The sequence below is a fragment of the Crotalus tigris genome, unplaced genomic scaffold (genome assembly GCF_016545835.1).
Source record: "Crotalus tigris isolate CLP2741 ecotype Arizona unplaced genomic scaffold, ASM1654583v1 scf7180000018371.15429387391:27106975, whole genome shotgun sequence".
Classification (NCBI taxonomy): Eukaryota; Metazoa; Chordata; class Lepidosauria; order Squamata; family Viperidae; genus Crotalus; species Crotalus tigris.
Window position 1 is genome coordinate 13,064,160 of NW_024096970.1, and position 23,064 is coordinate 13,087,223.

Here is a 23,064-nt window from a genome sequence, read left to right on the forward strand (position 1 = left end):
TTTTTTGAAGAGGTTCTGTCTAGCCTAGGCTGCAAATACAAAAAACCTTTAAAAAGTATTAGTGACATGATGCCCAACATAGGAGATGTATTATTTTAAAATTATATTTGTTATGGAATTTAAGGTGAATTTAATTTTATTTGCTACTTTCTCCCTAGTAATTGTAGCTGCTTATAGACTTTATTCTGACATGTAGAAATCCAATACAAAGCCAAATTGAACTATGTAACATAAATGCAAGTTTTAATTTAAGCATATCATCGAATTTAGCCAAATATTGATGCCAATTCTCTCAGCATCTCTTTGATGGCCCTTAAAGCAGTATTTAATTTAGGCTAGGTAACCTGAGGTCACTACTTTCTTTTTTTGTTTGTTTGCTTTTAATTTTAAGGCTACCTCTTAGCTAATGATACTCAGGGAGAGACTCCGCTAATACCTCCAGAAATAATGGAGTATTCCATTAAGCATTCAACTGAGGTTGACATCAATACAACGCTTCAAATTCTTGGATCTCCAGGAGAAAAGGCCTCTTCCATTCCAGGGTACAACAGAACCGATTCTGTTATTAGGTAATTAATTTAGTATTTTAATGCCAAATATTGAACCGTAAATCAGAAGTAGGTAGGGCTATCATTGTAAATTATTAATCCATGATAACAATGTGAATGTCAGAACTGGTGAAAGAAAGTTAAATAGGCTTTTTGTAGAATTAAGGTGTAGTGACTGAGGGGAAAAACCCTTAATAGTTAAGGTTTTTTGCTTTAAGCAAACCTTACGATGCACTATGGTATAAGTGAAATTTTGGGCGGGGGGCGGGTTGGTGCAAGAATAACACAAACACCACTTTTGGAGGGCTGTGTGTCAGACAAAGGAAGTACATTGCTTATTAAATGAAAATGAAATGAGTTGTTGTGAACATGTTTACAGGCATGTGACATAGGTGCATCTTTAAATCAAAATAAATATCTTAGAGCAAGGCAGAAATAGCTATTCAAAATATATTTGCCAGAACATATTCAATTTTGTAAGCCAGTATGAAGTCACAGAATATTTTCTAAGTCAATAAAATTAAAATTCTCAACTAATTTGTTTGTCTTTGAGTAAAAATTCAGAGCACTTTGAGGAGAGTATTTTAAAGGGTTTTACTCTGTTAAAAGAGAAATACCTGTTTCTAATACCTCACAATAAGAAAGCATAGTATATTGAATTAAATTTTTAGTATCCATTTGTTTTTTTAAAAAAATGTTTTATAAGAGAAAAAGAAGGTCTTTATTAATATGCATATGGTCTCTATTATTTGCTGTAATAAAACTGCTACATTGAGTCCATACATGGTCTGTAATATTGTAAATGTTAGCAGGAATAAGTATTTTCTGCAGATCTGAAGATCAAGCTGCTAAAAGTAAGAAGAGATGGACATAGAGTTCTTAAATTTTAAGGAAATGGCAATAAATAGTTTGACTGTTTAGAAGATAAATTTGAGACTCTCTGCATTTCCAGGATACTTATAAGCCACTTTTCATACCAGGATAGCAAGTTTTTCAGTAGTTCTTTCATGCATACATGTATTGACTAAATAGAAGTTATATGGTAGTGGCTGCGGACATATCTTTAGTGATACTAAGAAATAAATTTCTAAGGTATCAAACTACCAGCCCAGCACTGCCTTCTATTTGGTTAGAGTTCCCCAGGTTTATGAGTTAAAAATCTATCCCAACTAGGCTGCCTCAGAGTATGTAAATAGGAAGTAATCTTGCACTTTGGGGTTCCTTTTCTCCAAAATAACTGTCCTCTGAAGAGACTGTTTTCTTTGGGCTAACGTGCTTCTTCAGGGATTAAATAACTGAAAACCAGTGCTGTGTCTTGGAAAACTCTTCAGCAATATTAAACTAGTCTTGGGCTGAAGAGTTATAATATTAACTGGTATAAAGTCTCAATAAGAATTTCAAATACTCTAAGCAGGCTTGTTGTATTAATCTTGGAGAATTAGTTCTTCCTGCAACACTAACCTGAGATTTCTAAATTAACAATTGAGGATTTTCATACTAGCCTCTAAGGTAAAGAATGGGCAGTATATAATAATAGTAAATAATAATAAAGTAGGAATTCAGTGGCTAAAAGAGTGAATACTTGGAAAACTTAGTATTCCAAACAGAAAACAATGTTTTCTATTGGAAGAAATGGTGAAGCTGATAAAACCTAAAAAAAAAAAAAAAAAAAAAAAAAAAAAAAACCTAAGGGTTTTGTGTGTTTAAGCATAAATGAACATCAGTGAGTGCTAGGGGAAAGTCACAGTATCTTTAATTTTCTTCAGGTTATTGTCTTCTGTTCTAAGAGTTTCGGAAGTGGAGTCTCGAGCAATAAGAGCAGATCTTACGTACCTTCTGAGCCCGCAGATGGGAAAAGATATTGTGTGGTTCCTCAAACGGTGGGCAAAAACCTATCTCCTCGTAGATGAAAAACTATATGACCAGGTAAAACAATTTTAAACTTGTGGACATTTTTACATTTAATTTCAAATTTCTTAAAACATGAATAGGGTCTCCTGCTTAAACGGGGATGGACTAGAAGACCTCCAAGGTCACTTCCAGTTCTATTCTATTCTAAATTCTGAGATTTTGCAACGAATGGCATGAGCTTATTCATTGCAGTACTTAAATAAGTATGATCTGATCTAAAAGTACAATGAAAGGAAAAGAAAATGAAACAAAAAAAAGTCTTGTTATATAATGCAATGGGAGAATTATTCTTTGGTATGCTTTTGTGATATTCCTTATAAATAATAAACTAGAATGGCTTTTAGGGAATTTATATATGGGGAAAAATATTCAAAGTAACACACCATTTTTATGATTTCTCATCCGCTTCTGCTACATGTGTGGACCAGCTATATTCCTCTAAAATTACTAGGTGCATGTATGTAGAAACACCATAATGTAGCTGACCCCAACCTTTTGGGCGCCAGGGACCAGTTCCACGTAGGGCAGTTTTTCTGTGGACCGGGGGGGGGCATGGTTTTATTTGCTGCCTGGATCCTTCACTTGCAATGGGGCTTCTCTCACTTGTGTGGCCCGGTTCCTGGGGGGCTGCAAACTGGTGCTAGTCTGTGGCCTGGGGATTGGGAACCCCTGCCATAATGGATCTAGCTATTAAATCTGTATGTGCCTTCACTTATTTTATTCCTAATGCATTTTTGAACAAAACAGACATGTATTTTTAACTTACAATCCACAGATCAAATATATGGTATAAACAAAAGAAAGCTTAGACGTTAGACCATGTTCTTATCAATATACTGTACTACATTCTATGGCATTCATAAATATTAACTTTTTTTTTTAGATAAGCTTGCCATTCAACACCGCATTTGGTGCTGACACTGAGGGTGCCCAATGGATTGTGGGCTACCTTTTAGAAAAAGTAATCAGCAATCTTGCAGTGTGGAGTTCTGAGCAAGATCTTGCCAATGACACTGTGCAGCTACTAGTAACTTTGGTAGAAAGGAGAGAGAGGTAAGCCTAAAAGCTATACTCCTAGATGAAAAAATAAATGCCTTTCTAAGAATCCCAACTGAGAATTTCTAGACCAAATTAGATGTTAATAGACTTGTGAACATATATATATTGTAGCTGTGAGGAAGCATTAATAGAACTGAAACAACTACCTAGTGCCATCTATCTGGAAGGCAGATAGATGAAATATTTTTATATTTATTTTTCATGGGTTGAGTGGGATTAAGTAGAAAGTACATATGTTAAACTTTTAATAGAGTTTAAAATTCCAAATTTGTATCTTTTGAGGACAGATCACATAACCAGCGTGCATCTGGGATACATTCACAATATAGATTGCCTGCCCATCAAAAGTATGTTGTAAAGATACATGTTTGAACTACTTCAAAAGAGTTTTAGGCATATATTGAGGTAAATAGAGATTAAAATGGTTGGAAGTGTTTTTACTACCCAATAAGTTGATATTGCTTGAACGAACTGTATTGCAGGTAGTCCTTGACTTACAAAAGCAATTGGGGCTGGATTTCCAATCATAAGTCAGTTGTAAGTTGAGATCCCACCTGACTGGACCCAATTTTACAACATTTTTGCAGAGGTCATTAAGTGAATGCCGCACCATCATAAGAGCAACCCATTTTCCAAATGGGTGGAAACTAGAAAAAAGTCACAATTGGTCATGTGACCACATGACATTGCAACACTTGCACTTGTTCCAGGCCAGTCGTAATTTCAAAAGATCTTTAAAAGACTGGCCATAAGTTGAGGACTACCTGTTATTTAAGGGCTCGAACTCATACCTCATTTACAAAATGATTCTTTTCAGAAGCTTGATGAGTCAAGTGCTAAGCTACCATTGTTAAGATACCATACTTATTTCCAAGGCATGGAACATGATTGTAATAATTACTTTGATCTGATCAACACTAAGAATTAAAAAGACAATTTGCTGAACTTCAGTTTACTGTTAACTTCTTCCAGAAACCGATCGCTTCATATTATCAAATAGAAATGGCACTTCCGAAGCTCACTTATAAATGTCACTTTTAACCTGTGCTTATATATAAGTACAGAATATCTGCTATAGCTAGTTCAGGTTTAATTTCCCAAAAGAAGAATATCGTGGGCAATAATTTATAATCAATAAATTATTCTTCTCCTCTTTCTATTCATGAACAAATCGAAGGGAAAGAGTTTTGATGATGACTCTTAATACTAGTGCCAGCACACACCATGTTATTAGAGTATTATTCATTTGTTAAGAGTCTGTTTAAATTTTTATCTGGAAGAAAGCTGCTTTTATTTAACTGTTCCAGGCTATTGCATTGTTATTTATTGTGTTTCAATGTCTTTCCGTAAGGGCAAATTTAGTAATTCAGTGTGAAAACTGGTGGAACTTAGCAAAACAGTTTGCCAGACGGAATCCCCCTCTTCACATTCTATCCAGTTCAGTGCAACGTACGTTAATGAAAGCCTTAGTTCTTGGAGGTTTTGCTCATATGGATGGAGATACCAAACAACAGTACTGGACAGAAGTAAGTACAATTTCTGTTTCCAAAATTGGGATCAGCAAGTGAGAGTTTGGCATTCCATAGTCTTGATTTGTTTTTCTTGTTGACTTAAAAAAATCCTTTTTTAACTTATTTTATATATAAAAAAGTTAGAGCATCAATTACTCACTAGCATTGTATTATTTGGGAATGTATGCATGCCTTTGAGTCAGTTTCTAATTCTTGATGACTGCCTGAACTTGTCCTTGCAGTTTTCTTGACAAGGTTTTTCAGAAGTAGTTTGCCATTGCCTTCTTCCTAAGGCTGAAAGAGAGTGACTGGCCCAACGTCACCCAGCTGCCTTTGGGCCTAAGGCAGGACTCCTGGTTTCTAGCCTGATATCTTAACTGCTATATGTCTAGGGAGATTCTCAATCATCCAGGTCCTGGTTGTCCCAAAGGTGCTTTTTCAAGAGGCAACTGGATTTCTTGTTTTTCTTAGAAGACATTTCGCTTCTCATCCAAGAAGCTTCTTCAGCTCTGACTGAATTGTTGGGAAAGAAAGGATTTATATTCCTTGCAGACAGCTGGTCAATTACATTCTTTTAGAGCAGTGGTTCTCAACCTTTTTAATGCCGCGACCCCTCAACCAGTCGTAAGTCGAGGACTACTCAACCGGTCGTAAGTTGAGGACTACTCAACTGGTGCAACACCGTTTGCAGAATGGGACTTTTGGCGGACTCAGCAGGGCAGAGACAGCCTGGACAATTCCTATTGGCTTTTGAAAGCCAATAGAATTAGATTCTATTCAAGAGAATCTATTCTATTGGCTTTCAAAAGCCAATAGAATAAAAGGGAGTAGCACAGCTAAGGAAAAGGGGGGAAAAATGGCGGACTGTGTTGTTTGGCGACCTCCGTGAAATGGTCATTCGACCCCAAATGGGGTCCCGACCCACAGGTTGAGAACTACTGTTTTAGAGAGTCAGCAGAGGGGAAGGGATATGACATCATCTCTCTCCAGTCTACACACCCATTTGCACTACTTAGGTGACCTTGAGGACACAGATAAACCTCCAAGTGGCCTCAATGACTGTCTAAAAGAATGCAAATGACCAGCTGTCTGCAAGGAATATCAATCCTTCCATTCTCCACCATCCAGTCAGAGTTGAAGAAGCTTCTTGGATAAGAAGCAAAACATCTTTAAAGAAAAACAAGAAAGTCCAGTTGCCTCTTGAAAAAGCACCTTTGGGTCTTAACTGCTACAGTGAACTGGTTCTCGATATATCTAATGCTACGTTATTACTTGCAATGTAGCTTATTTCACAAAGTTTTTTAGATAATCTATAAGCAGTGTACTGTTACTTAACGTTAAAATGAAAGAACACTTTTTGCATATGCAGAGGTTAAATGTATGCATAGAAAAGATATTGGTGGTGTATAGCTGTACACTCTCAAAATAGATACTTTTCTATATATTTTCATATCATTTATTACCAGAAATTTGTTACTCGGGGATAAGGAAAGAAATCTGCTGCCAACTTTATTTTTGATTCTAGACTGGGGAATTATAGGATATATTATTTTGAACTGCAATAATACTAATTCTTATAATTTGAATGCAACAATAATTGTATTGTTGACTTAATATATTTAAATACTTTATAAGTCATTCTTTTATTTTTATTGTTGAAAATTAAAGTTCTAATGTTGGGCATTGTGCTACCAAAGTTTCATAAAATTCCATGAAAAAATGTTCTGGATTTAGAATAACAAATATTAAACAAATGAAATGTAACCATAATAACTTATCTCTGACTTTCTTTTTTATTTTATTTTTTCCTCTTTTTCATTTTGTGCAATGTCCCTTAGTTATATTTATTGATTCTGTATATTTTAGAAACTTTTTTTGCTGTTATGCAGAAAAAGAAACTTATTTAAATAAAAGCAGCCCATTGAATACCCATCATTTTCTCTCCACAGTTCAAGGCTGCTCCTGTCTCCACTGAGTCATTCATCTGCATCCTTATTTCTCAACCTCCGCAACTTTAAGATGCATTGACTTCAACTCCGAGAAGTTGAAGTTCACACATCTTAAAAGATGCTGAAGTCAAGAGATATTGCTTTAGAACAGACATGTCAAACACAAGGCCCGGGGGCCGGATGCGGCTCGCGAAGTGGTTTCATGTGGCCCACGAAGCCATCCTGGAAACAGTGAGGGAATGGCCCCCACTGCCTTGGCCCTGGCCCAGGCCAGCCGATGCTGAAACACATTCAGTCTTAGCTCCACAAGGCCGTCTAGAAACAGCGAGGAACCAGCCCCTGCTGTGTCAGCCCCGCCCCCTGGGTGCATGCTGGGGAGGTGTCACCCTTTGTGAGGAATGAAGAAATGCACCATGCCTTGGCGCTTGCCCCGGTCCCACCACCTTCTGCCAGAGACCCTCAGATCTGTCCCACTCCTGCCCAGGCCTCCATAGGCACCCTTGACGCGAACGATGTAGAGCTGACCATGCCCACCCAGTAGGCCACACCCACTCCATCCACACCCACCCTGTAGACCGCACCCACCCTGGCCACACCCACCTGGCCCCCCGAGGGCAACCGCAATACTGATGCAGCCGTCAATGAAATTGAGTTTGACACCCCTGCTTTAGAAGATGTTTTGAGAGGGTGCCTAATATACTGTGTTGGGAAGTGTCAGTGGCCTCACAGGGCATTATTCTGAAGACCTCAGAATGATCATTCTACAGGGTCTAGCAAAGCAGTCCCATGTTCTAGAGGATTGTGAACCATTAATACAAGGACGTGGCTGCTGCAAGGGGAAAATTGAATGGATCGGAAAGGATGCATTTCATCCATATTCTCCATCTCTTTTGTTCCCCTGCTTTAGCTGTTTAGCAAAGGCCTTGTTTTGCCAAACATAGCTCTTCTGCATAAACACATGCATGTGAACAGTCACACACGTGTAGAGAAAAGAAAAAATTAGAGCAATACTTTGAAAAAAAATAGTTTTTTTCTTCATTTTAGCTATAGACATGTTCCATTGTCTTCCAGGATTTAAGCATGTAATATTTCTTAATCAACAAGTCCCGTTTCTTCTTCAAGGAAGCTTTTCAAAAATGACTCTTCAAAATAGTATGAGGCATGTGTTTAAAAATGTAGCTGCAAAAACAAGGCTTATATTCTTGAGCCAGAAACAGCTAGTTGTAAAATTTTACAATGGATAATGAGCCCTTTTGGCAAACAAAATATTATACAAAACCAGATAGGACATGTCAACATAAAAGAATTTGAACCACGCTTATCAGGTTTTGCAGGCCTAGGGCGCTCATGATGTTTTAAAAGAGCAAAAAATGACATGACTCCTCTACCACTCCCATAGACAGCTGTTCTGTTGTGACTCAGTTTCTCCCACACATCTCTTCCACAATTGTTTAAAATAATCCCACTAGCCCCATAGCATTTTTCAATCCAATTTTGCTGTGGATGTCCCAAAGATGCTTTTTCAAAGGCAACTGGACTTTCTTAGTTTTTTTTTTTCTTTTTGTTTTCTTGAAAACCTTTCATTTCTCATGCAAGAAGCTTCTTCATTTCCGACTGAAGGAACAAAAGAAAAAAAATTAAGAAAGTCCAGTTGCCTTTTGAAAAAAGCACCTTTGAGACAACCATGACCTTAATCGGGGTAGGCAACCTTGGCTCTTTTATGACTCGTGGACTCAACTCCCAGAATTCCTGAGCTGGTTGAGAATCTCCATAGACATTTTGCTATGGACATTTACTACCTGTTAAAACACCTTACTCTTTAAAATCAATTTGAAGATGCTCCCCCTCTGCCTTTTAACTTGTTTTTATTCTATTTTTTAACCCTGTTTTTAATTGTATTTTTGTTTTATAGCTTTTGTTTATTACCCACCAAGAGTCACTTAGACTATGCAATGGGTTAGCTCAGCACTTTTATTTTTTGCTTAAAATTTTACATTCGTACTGCTTTTTCAAAATGGGTATTCCTTTAGCATTTGGCTGGGTATGTTTTATATATACTATTCAAACAAGAAATAAATTAGTTACTTATTTGCTTATTTATTTAGCATATTTAGAAACTGCCATTGCCAACTTATTTAGAACTGAAGCAATGCTTCTGTGATCAATCCTAAACTTCTAGGCTGTGTTATACTGTATATAAAAAATACTGTTATCCAAGTTAAATGTATTTACATGAAAAATCTTTGGGTCAAAATATTTTTGTCTGCATCTTTAGCTTCTGCAGGGAAGCTACAGTATACTTCCTTTTATTTTTATTTTGCAGGTTCTTCAGCCACTGCAACAACGATTCTTAAATGTGATAAACCAAGAAAACTTCCAACAAATCTGCCAGGAAGAGGAGGTGAAACAGGAAATCACTGCCACCTTAGAAGCACTTTGTGGTATTGCTGAGGCTACCCAAATAGACAATGTAGCAATTCTTTTTAATTTTCTGATGGACTTTCTTACAAATTGCATTGGACTAATGGAAGTGTACAAGAATACACCAGAGACTGTTAACCTCATCATAGAAGTTTTTGTTGAAGTTGCACATAAACAAATATGCTATCTTGGAGAGGTAAATAAATTTAAAAATATATTCTAAATGTAAGATATATGCTGGAAGTGTACAAATCTGTGCAGTAATATCAATGTATTTTCATAACCTTAAAGCCTTTCTTTGTATTTTATTTCTAATAAAAGAAATTAGTGGGCTCTGTACATTGAAACATTTCCATATTTTGGAAGAATATTTTGAAAAGCTTGGAATTTCTAAACATTTTTAGTATTATCAAGTTGAAATAGAACTGAGAGTTGATGATTCACAACATGATGTATTTGTTTCTTTTAGAATATTTTCCTTCACCATTGTGCTGATTTATCCATTTGGAGAGGGTTTGGGCTAGATATTATTTATGTCTCATGCCTTGCTTGCATTATTTTATGACCGACCTGGATGGTGAGGCTGTGCGCTTCCAGATAATGGAGAATATGACCATGTCTAGAAGAATACAAGTAGTTCTGAACTTATAACTATTTGTTTAGTGATCATTCAAAGATACAACAGCATTGAAAAATGTGACTTATGACTATTTTTTCACAAAGCCTTTGCACCATCCCCATGGTCATGTGATCAAAATTTGAATGCTTGGCAATTGACTCATATTTATGATGGTTGCAGTGTCTCGGGGTCATGTGATCATCTTTTGTGACCTTTTGATATGCAAACTCAATGGGAAACCAGATTCACTTTACAACCGTGTTACTAACTTAACCACTGCAGTGATTCACTTTAACAACTGTGGCAAGAAAGGTCATAAACTGAGGCAAATCTCACTTAACAACTGTCTCACTTAATAACAGCAATTTTCAACTCAGTTGTGGTCGTAAGTCAAGGACTACCTGTACAGGTTCTCTGTTATACATCAACAGAATACTTACTGCAACCTAGAAAGTGTATGCCCCAATGTTAACTGTTAAAGATACATTGGACACTTACTTACCGTATTTTCTGGCGTATAAGACGACTTTCTAAGCATGCAAATCATCTCCAAAGTCGGTGGTCATCTTATATGCCGAGTTGTCATATACGCCGGAAAATACGGTATCTCTTCCAGCACAGGACTCCTAAAAATGGAGAAATTAATAATACCAAGAGATAGAATTTCCTACAAAATGTTATAACGATACAGTGGAAATTCTACACTGCTTAAATGTATGCCTGACAATGTGATTTACTATGTTGGAGAGTGTTCCCTTTGAGCAATAAGTTTAATAATAAGTAAGAATTGTTATTTTATTGTTTTAAACCTTTGCTATAGATCAGTGATGGCGAACCTTTTAGAGACCGAGTACCCAAACTGCAACCCCAAACCCACTTATGTATTGTCGGGTGCCGGGTGAGCGTGGTCCATTGGGTGGGTGTGACCAATTAGGTGGGCGTGGTCAATTGGATGGGCGTGGCTGCGGTGGTAATGGTAGACTGGGCAGGATTAAAAAGTTAAATCAATCAATTCCAACTTTGCAAGATCTTTTTTTCTCTGCAATAAGTTGAAATTGATTGATTGATTGAACCTTTTTTTTTTTTTTTTTTTTGCACACGGCGGTGGAGGCCTAAAGTGAAAAGGTTTTATAAAACCCAGCTGAAGGCCTAGGACTGGGGCAACGGCGCGCGTGCCCACAGAGAGGGCTCTGAGTGCCACAGCTATAGATGGAGTATATTCCGCTTAGTATCAGTTGCAACTGAAGTGGTTTTGAGGCCTGAATCATAAGTACATTCTAGCAAGTGTATATCTTTCATTAAGCCTTCTTTTCTTTTTCAATTTTTTTTTCAGTCTAAAGCTATGAATTTATATGAAGCTTGTCTGACCCTACTTCAAGTATATTCCAAGAATAATTTAGGTAGACAACGAATAGATGTTACAGCAGAAGAGGACCAATACCAGGATCTTCTTCTCATTATGGAGCTTCTCACAAACCTACTTTCAAAAGAATTTATAGATTTCAGTGATACAGGTAGGGGGAAATTTACAACTGAAAATAACGGGTGAAACTTAAAGAGCTCTTTATGTCTTGACATCAATATATAATGAACAAATAATAGAGCTTCATTGATTAGGTACTTTCGGTCTCTTAAACTTCAGAGTTAAAACCTCAGTTCACTGATGCATCCATTCAAATGGTTTTTGATGTTTTCCTATTTGGTTCTTCAGCGGCTTTCAATTTTTCTAATCTTTTATTGCCTTCCTGATTTTGATATTGTTTGTTTTTTATGGAATGCTTAAACTAACATTGGAGAATTTAAACAACCAGTTGAAAAATGTAGGCAGTCAAATATCTCTTTAAAAAGTAGCATATATACAAATGTTTTTGAAACATTTGCATAGTGGCATTAATAAATATTACTAATTATAGAGTATAGATACAGGTAGTTCTTGATTTATGACTTACAGATCCTCCCCAAAAGCTACTTACAACTTGGTTCCAAAATTACAGCAGCTGCAGCACTTCTGCAGTCATTCACCCTTACAACTGACCACAAGGATCTAACAGTGGCCCCCCACCTATCTCCCCAAGGGTGGGGGGTGTGGGGCCCAGTGGCTTGGGAAGCAGAACTGGCAGTTTGTCGGGATTCTGAGGAGCAGGAAGTTGAGTATGAATGCCTCAAAGTGGGGAAGACCTGAGGCAGGACCTGTTCATTTGATGACCACATCAGGAAGAGCAGGTCATGAGGTGATCATGTGGGCACTTAATGGCCATTATGACTTCCAACCTGTTGGGAAGATGGGCAGCATATACATTTAAATAAAAGGAAGGAAGGAAGGAAGGAAGGAAGGAAGGAAGGAAGGAAGGAAGGAAGGAAGGAAGGAAGGAAGGAAGGACAGTTGATGGTTGAAGACTACCTATATTGGTAAATCTGTATTTGTCTGTTTATAATATATGAAATCATTCCCCAAGCAGATAATTATTTATTGTAAGCACAGTTTTTCATAGAATTTTATATTAATTTATCAGCCAAATCTTTATGGCTAATAAGATTACTGTTTGGGGTTTTTACCTTGTACATTTTGAACTATAAGAAGATACGTTTAAATAGAAGTTAAGCAAATCATTAGTGAATCATCACTTTAAAGTATATTAAAGTGGTCTGCCTCATGATAAATCTAAAGTTGAAGAGTTTGAAATGAGTAAGTATATATCTTATAATTGTATGTCTAGAGGTACATTAATTTTGGCTATAATAGATTACAAAATATCTTTTTGTTAAATGTCAGACTTTTTTTCACCTTAAAATTGATTCCCTATTTTTCTTGATGGATTTTTTAATCTTTTCATTCATCTCAAAATCCAAAGAATAGGAAAAAAAGCAGATATAATTTAACATTACATTACTAATTTTAAAAAAAATGTGTATGTTCCAAGAAGTGCATACAGAAAATGCAGAAGTCAAATGCTTGTAATAGACCTCATTGTACTGTTTAATTTTTCTAAAGGAAAATTTAAAATTTAAGATCAACTGTGGAAGGCAAAATTAAGTTTGGAACCACCTTACTGGGATTCAAGCACTGTATTCCAATTACTTTAATTAATAATTTATGAACAGATTTCATGCTCAGTAATAATGAATGAAATTCTAAGCTTCAGAAAATATTTACAGATAGCTGAATTTGTTCTTATATTCCTATATTTCTCCCTTCTTCCCCATATTTTTAGATGAAGTGTTTAGGGGACATGAACCCGGGCAGGCAACAAACAGATCTGTATCAGCAGCAGATGTTGTCTTATATGGAGTGAACCTAATCCTGCCTTTAATGTCTCAAGATTTGTTAAAGGTGTGTACAGTGTCAGTAGTGTTGCAGAAAGAGATGGGGAATTTTGACCATTATTTTAAAAATTTTAATCATTATAGTGTTGTTTCTTTAAATATGAGCATGCATTTTCTACTACTACCAGAACTCTCATGGCTGACTGAAAATGGCCACTGGCATTAACGCAGAGCTTCAGCCAAGCTCATGCCTGTCTTTAAACAGCCTTTTAAATCTTGTACTGTCTAAATGTGTGAATAGTACCATCTGTGGAATAGCTTGGTATTGGAGAATTAGTGTAACAAAGCAGTTAATATACTGGGTTGAAACCGAGGAGCCTAGCAAACCATTATGAAATAACATGCGTGTATGTATTCACCACAGTTTATCACAATAAGTGAGCTAAGGTTTCAACAATGGGCCGTGAATTACAAAAATATGTCAGCTTTAATTCTGTGTTGACCTCAAAAACCTAGGACTATATATGTATTGCAAATTGTGAAACATATAAAATAATCCTTGATTTTGAATACCTGATATATGTATTCTTGAAATATAATTATTTAAGAATGCATGATATTACTTTGTATTCTTGAAATACAATTGTTTATTTTAAGAAGCCTCATTAACATAAATTTATTTACTTTTTCCTTCCATAGTTTCCATCACTATGTAATCAATACTACAAACTAATTACTTTTATTTGTGAAATATTTCCTGAGAAAATTCCACAGCTTCCAGAAGATTTGTTTAAAAGCCTTATGTATTCATTAGAATTGGGGATGACATCGTATCCTTTAAGATTTTCTTTTGGAGAGCAGGAAAAGGAGTTATTCAATTGATCTCTTATTTTTCCTCTCTTTAAATTATTATATTACTGTATATGAGTTATATACTTTTAAGTATATACCTTAATGTCAACCATTTTAGTTATTGATTATTTACCTGAACATTTGCATTGTGTTTGTTTATCAAAGTTATTCTATATGAGAGAATAAACATATTTCTTATTTTATTTTGGCAGAGAGTTTATTTATTTATTTATTTATGAGACTTATATACCGCTTTAAGTGCAAGCACTCTCTAAGTGGTGTACACCAGTAAGCAATGTATATATATATATATATTTACATTGCCCCCAACAATCTGGGTCCTCATTTTACCTACCTCGAAAGGATGGAAGGCTGAGTCAATCTTGAGCCGGTGAGATTTGAACCGCTGACCTGCTGAACACAGTCAGCTAAAGTACTGCACTCTAACTGCTGCGCCACCTCGGCTCTGTAATATAATCTTTTATCAAGTTCTGCATATTCTTTGCTTGAAGTAACTTATCCTTGTAATGAGAAGCTGTTATTCATTTATTGCAATTTTTCCATCCTATCAGCAGTAAGAACCAGGATACATGTGCACCGGATTGTTTAAGCCTGTTGCTAGAGTATTCTAGCATTTAAAATATTAGGAAGAATAAAACCTCTTTTACAATTTTTCAGGAATGGAATCTGTTCTCCTTATCTAGTTTCTAGGTTCAATAACATTTTAATGCAAAAATATTTAGATATTCTGTGTTTCTCACTCATTTGCTACAAGGCGGCCTTCTTCACTTGATTATGTATTCAGCCCTATTCTCCGGCTTTACTTTCCTTAGTTTCATTTGATTTAAACAGAAATGCAATAAGAACAGTTTCTAGGGAGAAATAATGGAGGAGGAACCAATTTCAGCCACTTAGTGGTAATCTTAGCTTGAAATAATGTATAGGAAAATGGCAGTGTTTAACTTCTGTTACTGTTTCCCTGACATACTGTATAATTTCCAAATACCCCCACCCCAAGGACTAAATATATTTCTTGACTTTGAATAATCAGAATGAGTTCAGATGTTTGCCAGCTCTGCTTAGAAGCTCTGACACCATTAGCAGAACAATGTGCAAAAACACAGGAATCAGAGTCATCCCTTTTTTTAGCAACAAGACACTTTCTTAAGGTAAGAGACATCATTCCATATCCTATTGTCTAATATTGTGGTGGCTTGGATTCAGCACAGCATAACACCATTGTGTAATATCGTTGGTGTTAGCAGCTTTCTCTGATGTTTCACGTAGCTGCTGAGGATTCTGGGAAATTCAGCTCAGTTTATTTGCACAATGCTGAATTGGCGAATACAATATTGCAAAATGGGAAATAGAGGTTGAGGGGCATAAGCCTTAGTGATCCTTCAGAAAGCCTTGAGAATGAACCTTGTGTCATATTATTTATGGGAAACCACTTTCTCTTGCCTGGGAGCTTTTTGGATGCAAGCCAGTAATCAGGTTAACAGCACATTTGATGGCAGCTTTTGTAAAATGAATCCTGCTTTTTTTTTAAGTTTTAACTTATTGGTAACTAAGAAGCCCAAGGAATCTATTATTAAAAAGTACCCAGTTTTTCCAACAGAAAATTCTTTGTGCCCATGGGAGTAAGCTATATTGGTAAGGAAGTTCAAAATTCTTAACATAATTAAGCAGATAGATTAGGGGTCTCTACTTCAGCCATTTACCATCCATTTTGTTATTTGATTCTTACACATTGTTACAAACGATTATGTATATAATTTGAAAGTTAATTTTTAGTCCTCGTCTTAAAACATAGGCTTCTACAAAGTAGTTGTCACTTTCAGCTTAACACATTTTTTCCTTAAAAAGTCAGGATATAAAGTTTTGTTTTTAAATTTTAGATGGTTTTTGATATGCTGGTACTGCAAAAGCACAATACAGAGATGACAGCTGCAGCAGGAGAAGCATTTTATACATTAGTATGTTTGCATCAGGTATGGTATTTTATGATGTCATTATCTCCTGCATGTTCCATAATGTTTAGGGATAGTAGAGTGTATAATTGAATCTTACAGTCAGAAAGAGTTAGCTTGATGACTTGAGGGAAGCCACTATCTCTTAACCTTAAAGAAATATTCCTAGCATCCAAAATTGGAAATATACGTACATTGTAATTCTGTTAACAAGCCAGTCTATAGGAAGCTTGATATTAATTACACAGGGTTAATTTTTATTAATAACATTTTCTTCTGAAATATAAATGTGATTATCTTCTTTACAGGCAGAATATTCTGAATTAGTTGAAACTTTACTGTCAAGTCAGCAAGATCCCATAATTTACCAGCGGTTAGCAGATGCTTTCAACAAACTTACTGCAAGCAGCACTCCACCTACGCTGGACCGTAAGCAGAAGATGGCCTTCCTCAAAAGTTTAGAAGACTTTATGTCAAATGTTGGTGGTCTTCTCTGTGTAAAATAAATACCAGAACTGTATGCCTAACTTAGACCCTTTTTGCAAAATGCACTGAAAAATGCTGAAAGCTGACTTAATCTTAAATGCCTGTTGCTGGGTTTTTTGCAGCCACCTAAAATTTCAGAGCCTGGAAGTTTTGAGCAGTGGAATAGGAGATGTCAACTCTAAAATCAGCTTCTGCTAATATGTGTTAGTCATCATCTGTCATACACCTTTTATGTTGTACAGAATAAACAGAAAAACTGAAATGTTTCAAAGAATTCCACAAGTGCATACAGACATGGGCACAGTAAACAAAAAACAAACAAACCAAGAATCAGTGCCTTGTCCCAGAAGTCCTCAAGTAGTGATGAATCAAAGTCCTATAATATTTTTTTTTTTTTTTTGCTAGAAGCCCTTTTGGTGCGTGATTTAGACACATACAGAACTGTAAAACAATTCCAAGCTTTATTTTTCCTCTCTGAAAACTGTGTAACCCAGTGAAGAAGAAACCACCAAATGATATTTTTTAACTTGGATTTAGTGTTGTTGTTATTTTTTGTTTTGCTTTTTTTACATCAACCTGGTGTTGCATGTTTGTGTAATACAACTTTTTACATTATATGCTGCTGCCCTAAAGTTCAGAAAGAAGAAAGGTGTATATTTTTGTTTCCCCTAAAATGAACTTTAGGAACTGTAGCCATTTCATTGCCTTAATTTAAAACAAAAAATAGCTGAAATAAGTTAGGTGAGTTATCTAAGGCAAGCTTTGAATTTTCAGAACTGGTTTAGAATGTTGGCACTAAGCTGCCATGTATCTATTTGCAGCCCTTGTGTGTTGGGAGTATTATGTCTGTGAGTGTAAACAAAAATCAATGTCTATTTTTACTTTTAATATTTGTTGAGTCATACCCAGGTCATACACAACTGCAGTGTATTTCAAGATTGGATTGTTTGCTGAAGCAATAATGTTTCAAATTTTGTAAATTATTGATTTCTACAATTTTTTTATGTTAGGGCATTAGATTCTGTGGCTAGATTACATGAGTATCAAACTCTTCTAGCAAAGGCCGTGCATGTTTGACTTCATGATTCAGAATATGGACCCGTGGTTTAATATTTTGCCACCATTGTCAAATTAATACTGCTGCCTTCTGCTGCTCCGATCCCACTTGTTTGGTGTGTTGGCACTTTAAGTATGTAAGATAACCTGTATGGTTTAATCCTGCACTCACCAAATAGGAAGTTGCCATGGGAACAAAGTGGCAGGATATCAAGACTATGGAAGCAGAATGTTTATTCATAATTGTAAGCCAAACTAAACCAACCGGAATGTGTACGCTGCTGATTAAAAATAACCTTTTTTAATGAAGGAAGGAGAAATTTGTCTCCAGAACCTTGTGCTCCATACTTACAAGAACTAAGCTATTGGATATTAACAAAGATTTTTACATTTTATATGGAGATGTAAACCCTAACCTCATCTTAGCATCATGTTTGCAATTCCATGCCAGTCCTGAGCTGTTCATCTCAACATTTAATCACACTACCCATAATTATTTATATACAGTATGATTTGAAATTTTAATAATATAGAGTTTTATAGGGTCCAAGACTTCTTTAATTCCTTCTAATTAAATCACAATCAGAAACCAAGGCAAAGATGGGTCATGGTTTGTAAATCTTTCCTATGAACTGTAATGTTTTCAAAAAATGAAGACTGGCTAGAGGAAGTTGCTTCCTTGAGTAAGTAAACAAAAAGATTCAGTAAAGGGTGGCTCAGTACAGAGATCACTATGAACAAAATGGCTTGGCCTTCAGAACATTCTGTCTCAAACCCTTTGCACTTGATTTAATTTAGTATGCATGAGTGGCTGGGCTGAGCAAATGATGGCTATTTAGCCACTGATTGGTCTCCTAAAGAATAAGTTTTAAAATACATATTCCTAATGAGCTAATCCATAATTTGCCATGATATCTGAACTGATCCTCAGTTGTTCAATTCACAATTATACTGTTCCATCTCTTTCTGTTAGTGTTATTTGTAGAATAAGGGAATTGTTTTGGCTTCTGATTTGTTTTAAAAATTGGGTTTGTCCTGTGGTTCCAACACAATTATGTGTGTTTTTAAGTATGATGAATTCTACATGTGTCTTTTTTAAATAATTTGTTAACATTTAAGTTTCTAAACCAATTGCTTTCAAAATTTTACTCATGATATTGAAAGAAATTCTACTGCCTCTATTTAACTGATGGCAATTTATTGATTGGATGTAAGTTCTCATTGTAAACAACAATTCTAGTTTATAAAATTAGTGCTCAAAGGTGCCATGTGAACTTTTGGAAATGTGAGACATAATGTTTATCTCTGGAAGCATTGAAGAGCCCGTTTGCACAATTTCTTTAAAGAGGAAATACTTGCAGGGCAACAGTGAATCGTGCCCAAGAATTCCACCTTTTTGACTGTTTGGGGAAGAATCTGCTAAGTGCTGCTGAGCATCATTTGTTCATTTCAAGTTACTCTGTTCCAAATGTCTGCACAAATGAATGGTGGTTGTGCACAACAGGGCTTGGTGGATTGTTTCTAAATTGTCAAGGATTATTTGCCATTTTAAACTTGCTTCCCGATTTAAAATGTATATTATATTAAAGGGACTCTATCCAATACATTTTTATCTGAAATTTTGTAATTGTTAAAAATTTCTAAGAAGGCTATCTTTCCAGTTTTTGTATTTTTTTAAAAGTATGAATAATACTATCTTACCCTTACTTCATCCAACATGTTTCCAGATATAATGCAATGTATCTCCACTCCTAAATGTTGACATTTTAACAATCCAGAATTGCTCTATTAATTCAGAAAGCTCAATTTCAAGCATAGACAGATTTATCACATTGGAGAACTCTTTCATTACTTGACTGTGTCCAGATTGTTATAAGAAAGGAGTCTTTAATGGGATACGATGTACTTCTTTTAGTAAAAACACAGACAAAACCAATGGAAGACAATAAAAAAAAATAATGCATTTCAGTTAGCTGACGGTCTTTGAGAATTTGGTTCATTATTCAATAACCCCAATGAATCTGCCTTCAGGGAAAACTTAGAGAAAAGGAAAACATTAAGTAAAAAAACACTTGCTATAAGATCCCATTATGCAACCTACTTTATAATTCAGACATAGCAAATATGATGCTTTGACAGAGTAAACAATTTTCTTGGGATATCTTTTTAATGATAGCCATTGCTATTCTATACTTACTTCCAAATTATATATTCGGCTCTATTGCTAGATTTTCAAAACATATAACATAAAAAACATGAATCACATGATTTAAGCATAGATAAACTGACCTTGCTTTTATCTCGGGTGTTGATAGTGTTATTACGCTTTTCAAAAAAAAAAAAAAAAGGCCTGGAATTTTAATTTGAGCATGTTAAAATGCAGTCCAAATATTGGGTTGTCATGATATTTAGTGAAATATATGCAATTTCTGTAAAAATACAGAATGTAAAAAATTTGATAATTTTCTTAAAATCCAAATTAATTGTCATATTTGACAGCTTATTTATCACAACAGAAATTGAAATCATTCAACCTGGTCCCAGCAATTATTGGTGTTAAACATATACAGTAGTAATATGTCTGCACAATAATAGCAAAGTTAGTTATACTAGTTTCCAATGTCTTCTGTGATTTTATTTGGGTTGGTTTTTTTCCAATGAGCCACTCCATACAGAACTTAAACCATGCAAAAGAACACTCTGAAAAACAATACCATCCTTATGGATTATTGGAAATGAAACAGAATAACATAGCATTTTCCATCTTATTTTATTAATCTGTGAGAAAAGTGAATTCTGCTGAACAGCTTATGTTTACAGGCTTATCTCATTATTCTGAGAGTCAGCTTCATTAAAGATTATTTTAAAAGCAGGCCTCAAAGTAATGAAAATCTATTTTTCCAAAAGTTCTGGTCTGCAAAATTTTGCAAGTACAATATCACTTTTTGTGGTGCAACATGCTTTGTATGCTACAGTTCTGAAGATTCAGCAACAATCATATTTCAATCCAATAGTCATTTAATTGGAAGTAATCCTTAGAATTTTGTGATCCTTTTGCATAGGGACACGTAGCCTTGTGCTGTGAATATTATCACCACTAATGGCTATCACATAAATGGAAAGCTTGGTCTGAAGCAAACAAAATAGAATGGCAGTTTTGAGATTACATGAGTTCCATAATTCCACTATTTATTACTATAGTTGGAATTGATGGAATATTCCATAAAATGAAGCCATATTCAATGTAATATAGTCACCTTTTAAGCCAGAATATTGGGGAATGACATTTCTTGTTAAATATTTTTTTTTGTGTTTTATCCATGTGCAATTACTGCTTTTTTTTTACTATAAGCTGACTTGCTCTGAAGCCTAAAAATGGTTTTTCAGTTGTTTCTATCAAAGATAAATAAAAATAATGAATTCAGTTTTGCACTGATTCAGTCTTCTTGCTTTAGAATATCACTAAGATACAAGTTGAACTTGTCCACTGCTCTTGGTAAACCAAGCTTTCAGAATGAGAAGGAGACAGCCATAACTAAATGTGCAAAATATAATTAACTTCTTAACATCACTAATGTTATTTTGATCCTCTCACTCAAACAGAACTGCTTTTTGGAAGAGGTAAAACTGTTATTAAATTCAACCAATTTTATTTATTACAACCTTAAATTATTGAAATATTCCAATTACTGGAGTTGAAACATTTTCTATTCTTCAGATTTTGGTATCTAAATTTTATATCTGGCTGAATCTTACTAACATGAATTCAGAACTTAACTGGAATGTTAAGTTTGCAAACCACGCTTCTGTTAAATGCATTGTTTTTAATTTTAATAATTTTGTATGTTTATTAGGGTCAAGAATTATTATTGATTTAGATCAGCCTCTTTTTATTCCAGTCCCTTTGTACAATGGAAAATATTTAAAGCCACAGATTGTCTGAAATGAAATTTTGCTTTAAATTAATAAGATCTGGAATAAACTTGAAAGTCATAGAGGGAGAAAAAAATGATTAGATTTTTTTGTAAAGAGAGAGATTTGTATTGTCTTGCGTGATTGGATTTGGTTTCTTAGTATGCTTTCATTTTTTTAATACACCTGCTATCCAAATAAAGCAGCTTGATCAAAAAAAAGAAAGTCATGAAGATAGTTAAACAATAACAGCAAGAAATACAGTAATTTTGTTTTTCAAAGCGGTCTGCAATCTTAACCAGTTGTAATTAACAGTGGGTGTTTAAAAAGTAGAATAAATGTTTTGATTTGCATTTGAAAACTCTGTAAATGTAAATAATAATCTTGGTGCTTCAATATGTGAATTTCAGTACTTTAATTTTTTTTTATTAAAAAGGGGCAGGTTCTCATGAAACATTTCGTTGCATAAATGTGTTTAGTTAAAATTCCAACTCTTTCCTATTGCACCTAATCCTTGTTTTTATATGATTGATCTCTTTTAAGGTTTGTCTTTCATTCTAATGTGCATTAGATTGCCTTTTAACCAAAAAGACTTATATGAGAGCCTTAAATAGTTTTTACCTGTTGAAGGATGGGTGATTACTACAAGAACGGTTGCAAACAAAACTGTGTCTGATTATGTCTTTGATTCTTTGAACTAAGGGATCCTAATTTAGTCTATCTCACCGTAAAATGGTTGGGGAAAGAATTTTCACTGGCCCCTAATAGATACATTTGCAATGCTGTTTTAAATATTGTTGTTTCTACTGTACATTCTGCTTGTTATGCTCCATTACTTTTAAACAATGTTTTGCTATTTTTGAACTATTACTGTATTTCTAAGAAATATCTTAGGAAGATCTCTTCTCACAACATCAGCTCTATTGGCAGTGAATTCTTACATTCTTCTATCCGTCCTTAATGAAAGACTGTTGGCCAAAATACTTTCGGACTGCTTTAAAGCTGTTAACGCACTTTTGTGACTTTATGGCTGTTGAAAATGAATTGTCTTGCAAATATTTTGATAAACGTATGTACTCAATGAAAAACAAAAATTTACTGTCTCAGGAAAGCAAGTTGCAGTAGATACCTGTCTCTTCTTTTTTAAGTAGAATATATTAATCTGTATATTTTAAATAGCCAGATTATGTTTAGAAGCTACAACTCTAAAAAGTGTGCATGGGGGATGGGGAGTAATTTAATGTGAAGAAGAACAGGTCTATTTATTTTTAAATGTTTTTATTCTCCAAAGTTCATTAAGTTAAATTATATATTTACCTAATAGATACCAAGAGTCAAAGCTATTTTAAGTTATTTTCTTCAGCAGTGTTCCACCAAACAATTGTAAGTAGGATAAAGGGGCAGGATGATTAAGTTGAGACAGCTTGAAATATAGTCAAGAGATACTTATTTAAGGTATTTAAATCTTTAAGGAAAAATGAATGGGATGTTAGAGTACTGAAAGAA

General features: G+C 34.8%; 1 protein-coding gene across 2 annotated transcripts in view; it reads left to right on the forward strand.

Annotated features, from left to right (window-relative positions):
- XPO4 (exportin 4) overlaps nucleotides 1–22,673 on the forward strand; it is a 92,661-nt gene extending 69,988 nt beyond the window's left edge. For both annotated transcript variants that reach the window (XM_039351471.1, XM_039351472.1), the window contains 11 exons: nucleotides 392–569; nucleotides 2,315–2,474; nucleotides 3,343–3,512; nucleotides 4,870–5,044; nucleotides 9,302–9,595; nucleotides 11,352–11,532; nucleotides 13,231–13,349; nucleotides 13,982–14,112; nucleotides 15,186–15,303; nucleotides 16,033–16,125; nucleotides 16,413–22,673. In XM_039351471.1, coding sequence (XP_039207405.1) covers nucleotides 392–569; nucleotides 2,315–2,474; nucleotides 3,343–3,512; nucleotides 4,870–5,044; nucleotides 9,302–9,595; nucleotides 11,352–11,532; nucleotides 13,231–13,349; nucleotides 13,982–14,112; nucleotides 15,186–15,303; nucleotides 16,033–16,125; nucleotides 16,413–16,610 — 1,817 coding nt within the window. In that variant the 3' untranslated portion in view covers nucleotides 16,611–22,673. The remainder of the gene's footprint in view (nucleotides 1–391; nucleotides 570–2,314; nucleotides 2,475–3,342; nucleotides 3,513–4,869; nucleotides 5,045–9,301; nucleotides 9,596–11,351; nucleotides 11,533–13,230; nucleotides 13,350–13,981; nucleotides 14,113–15,185; nucleotides 15,304–16,032; nucleotides 16,126–16,412) is intronic.
- Nucleotides 22,674–23,064: the final 391 nt, after the last annotated feature.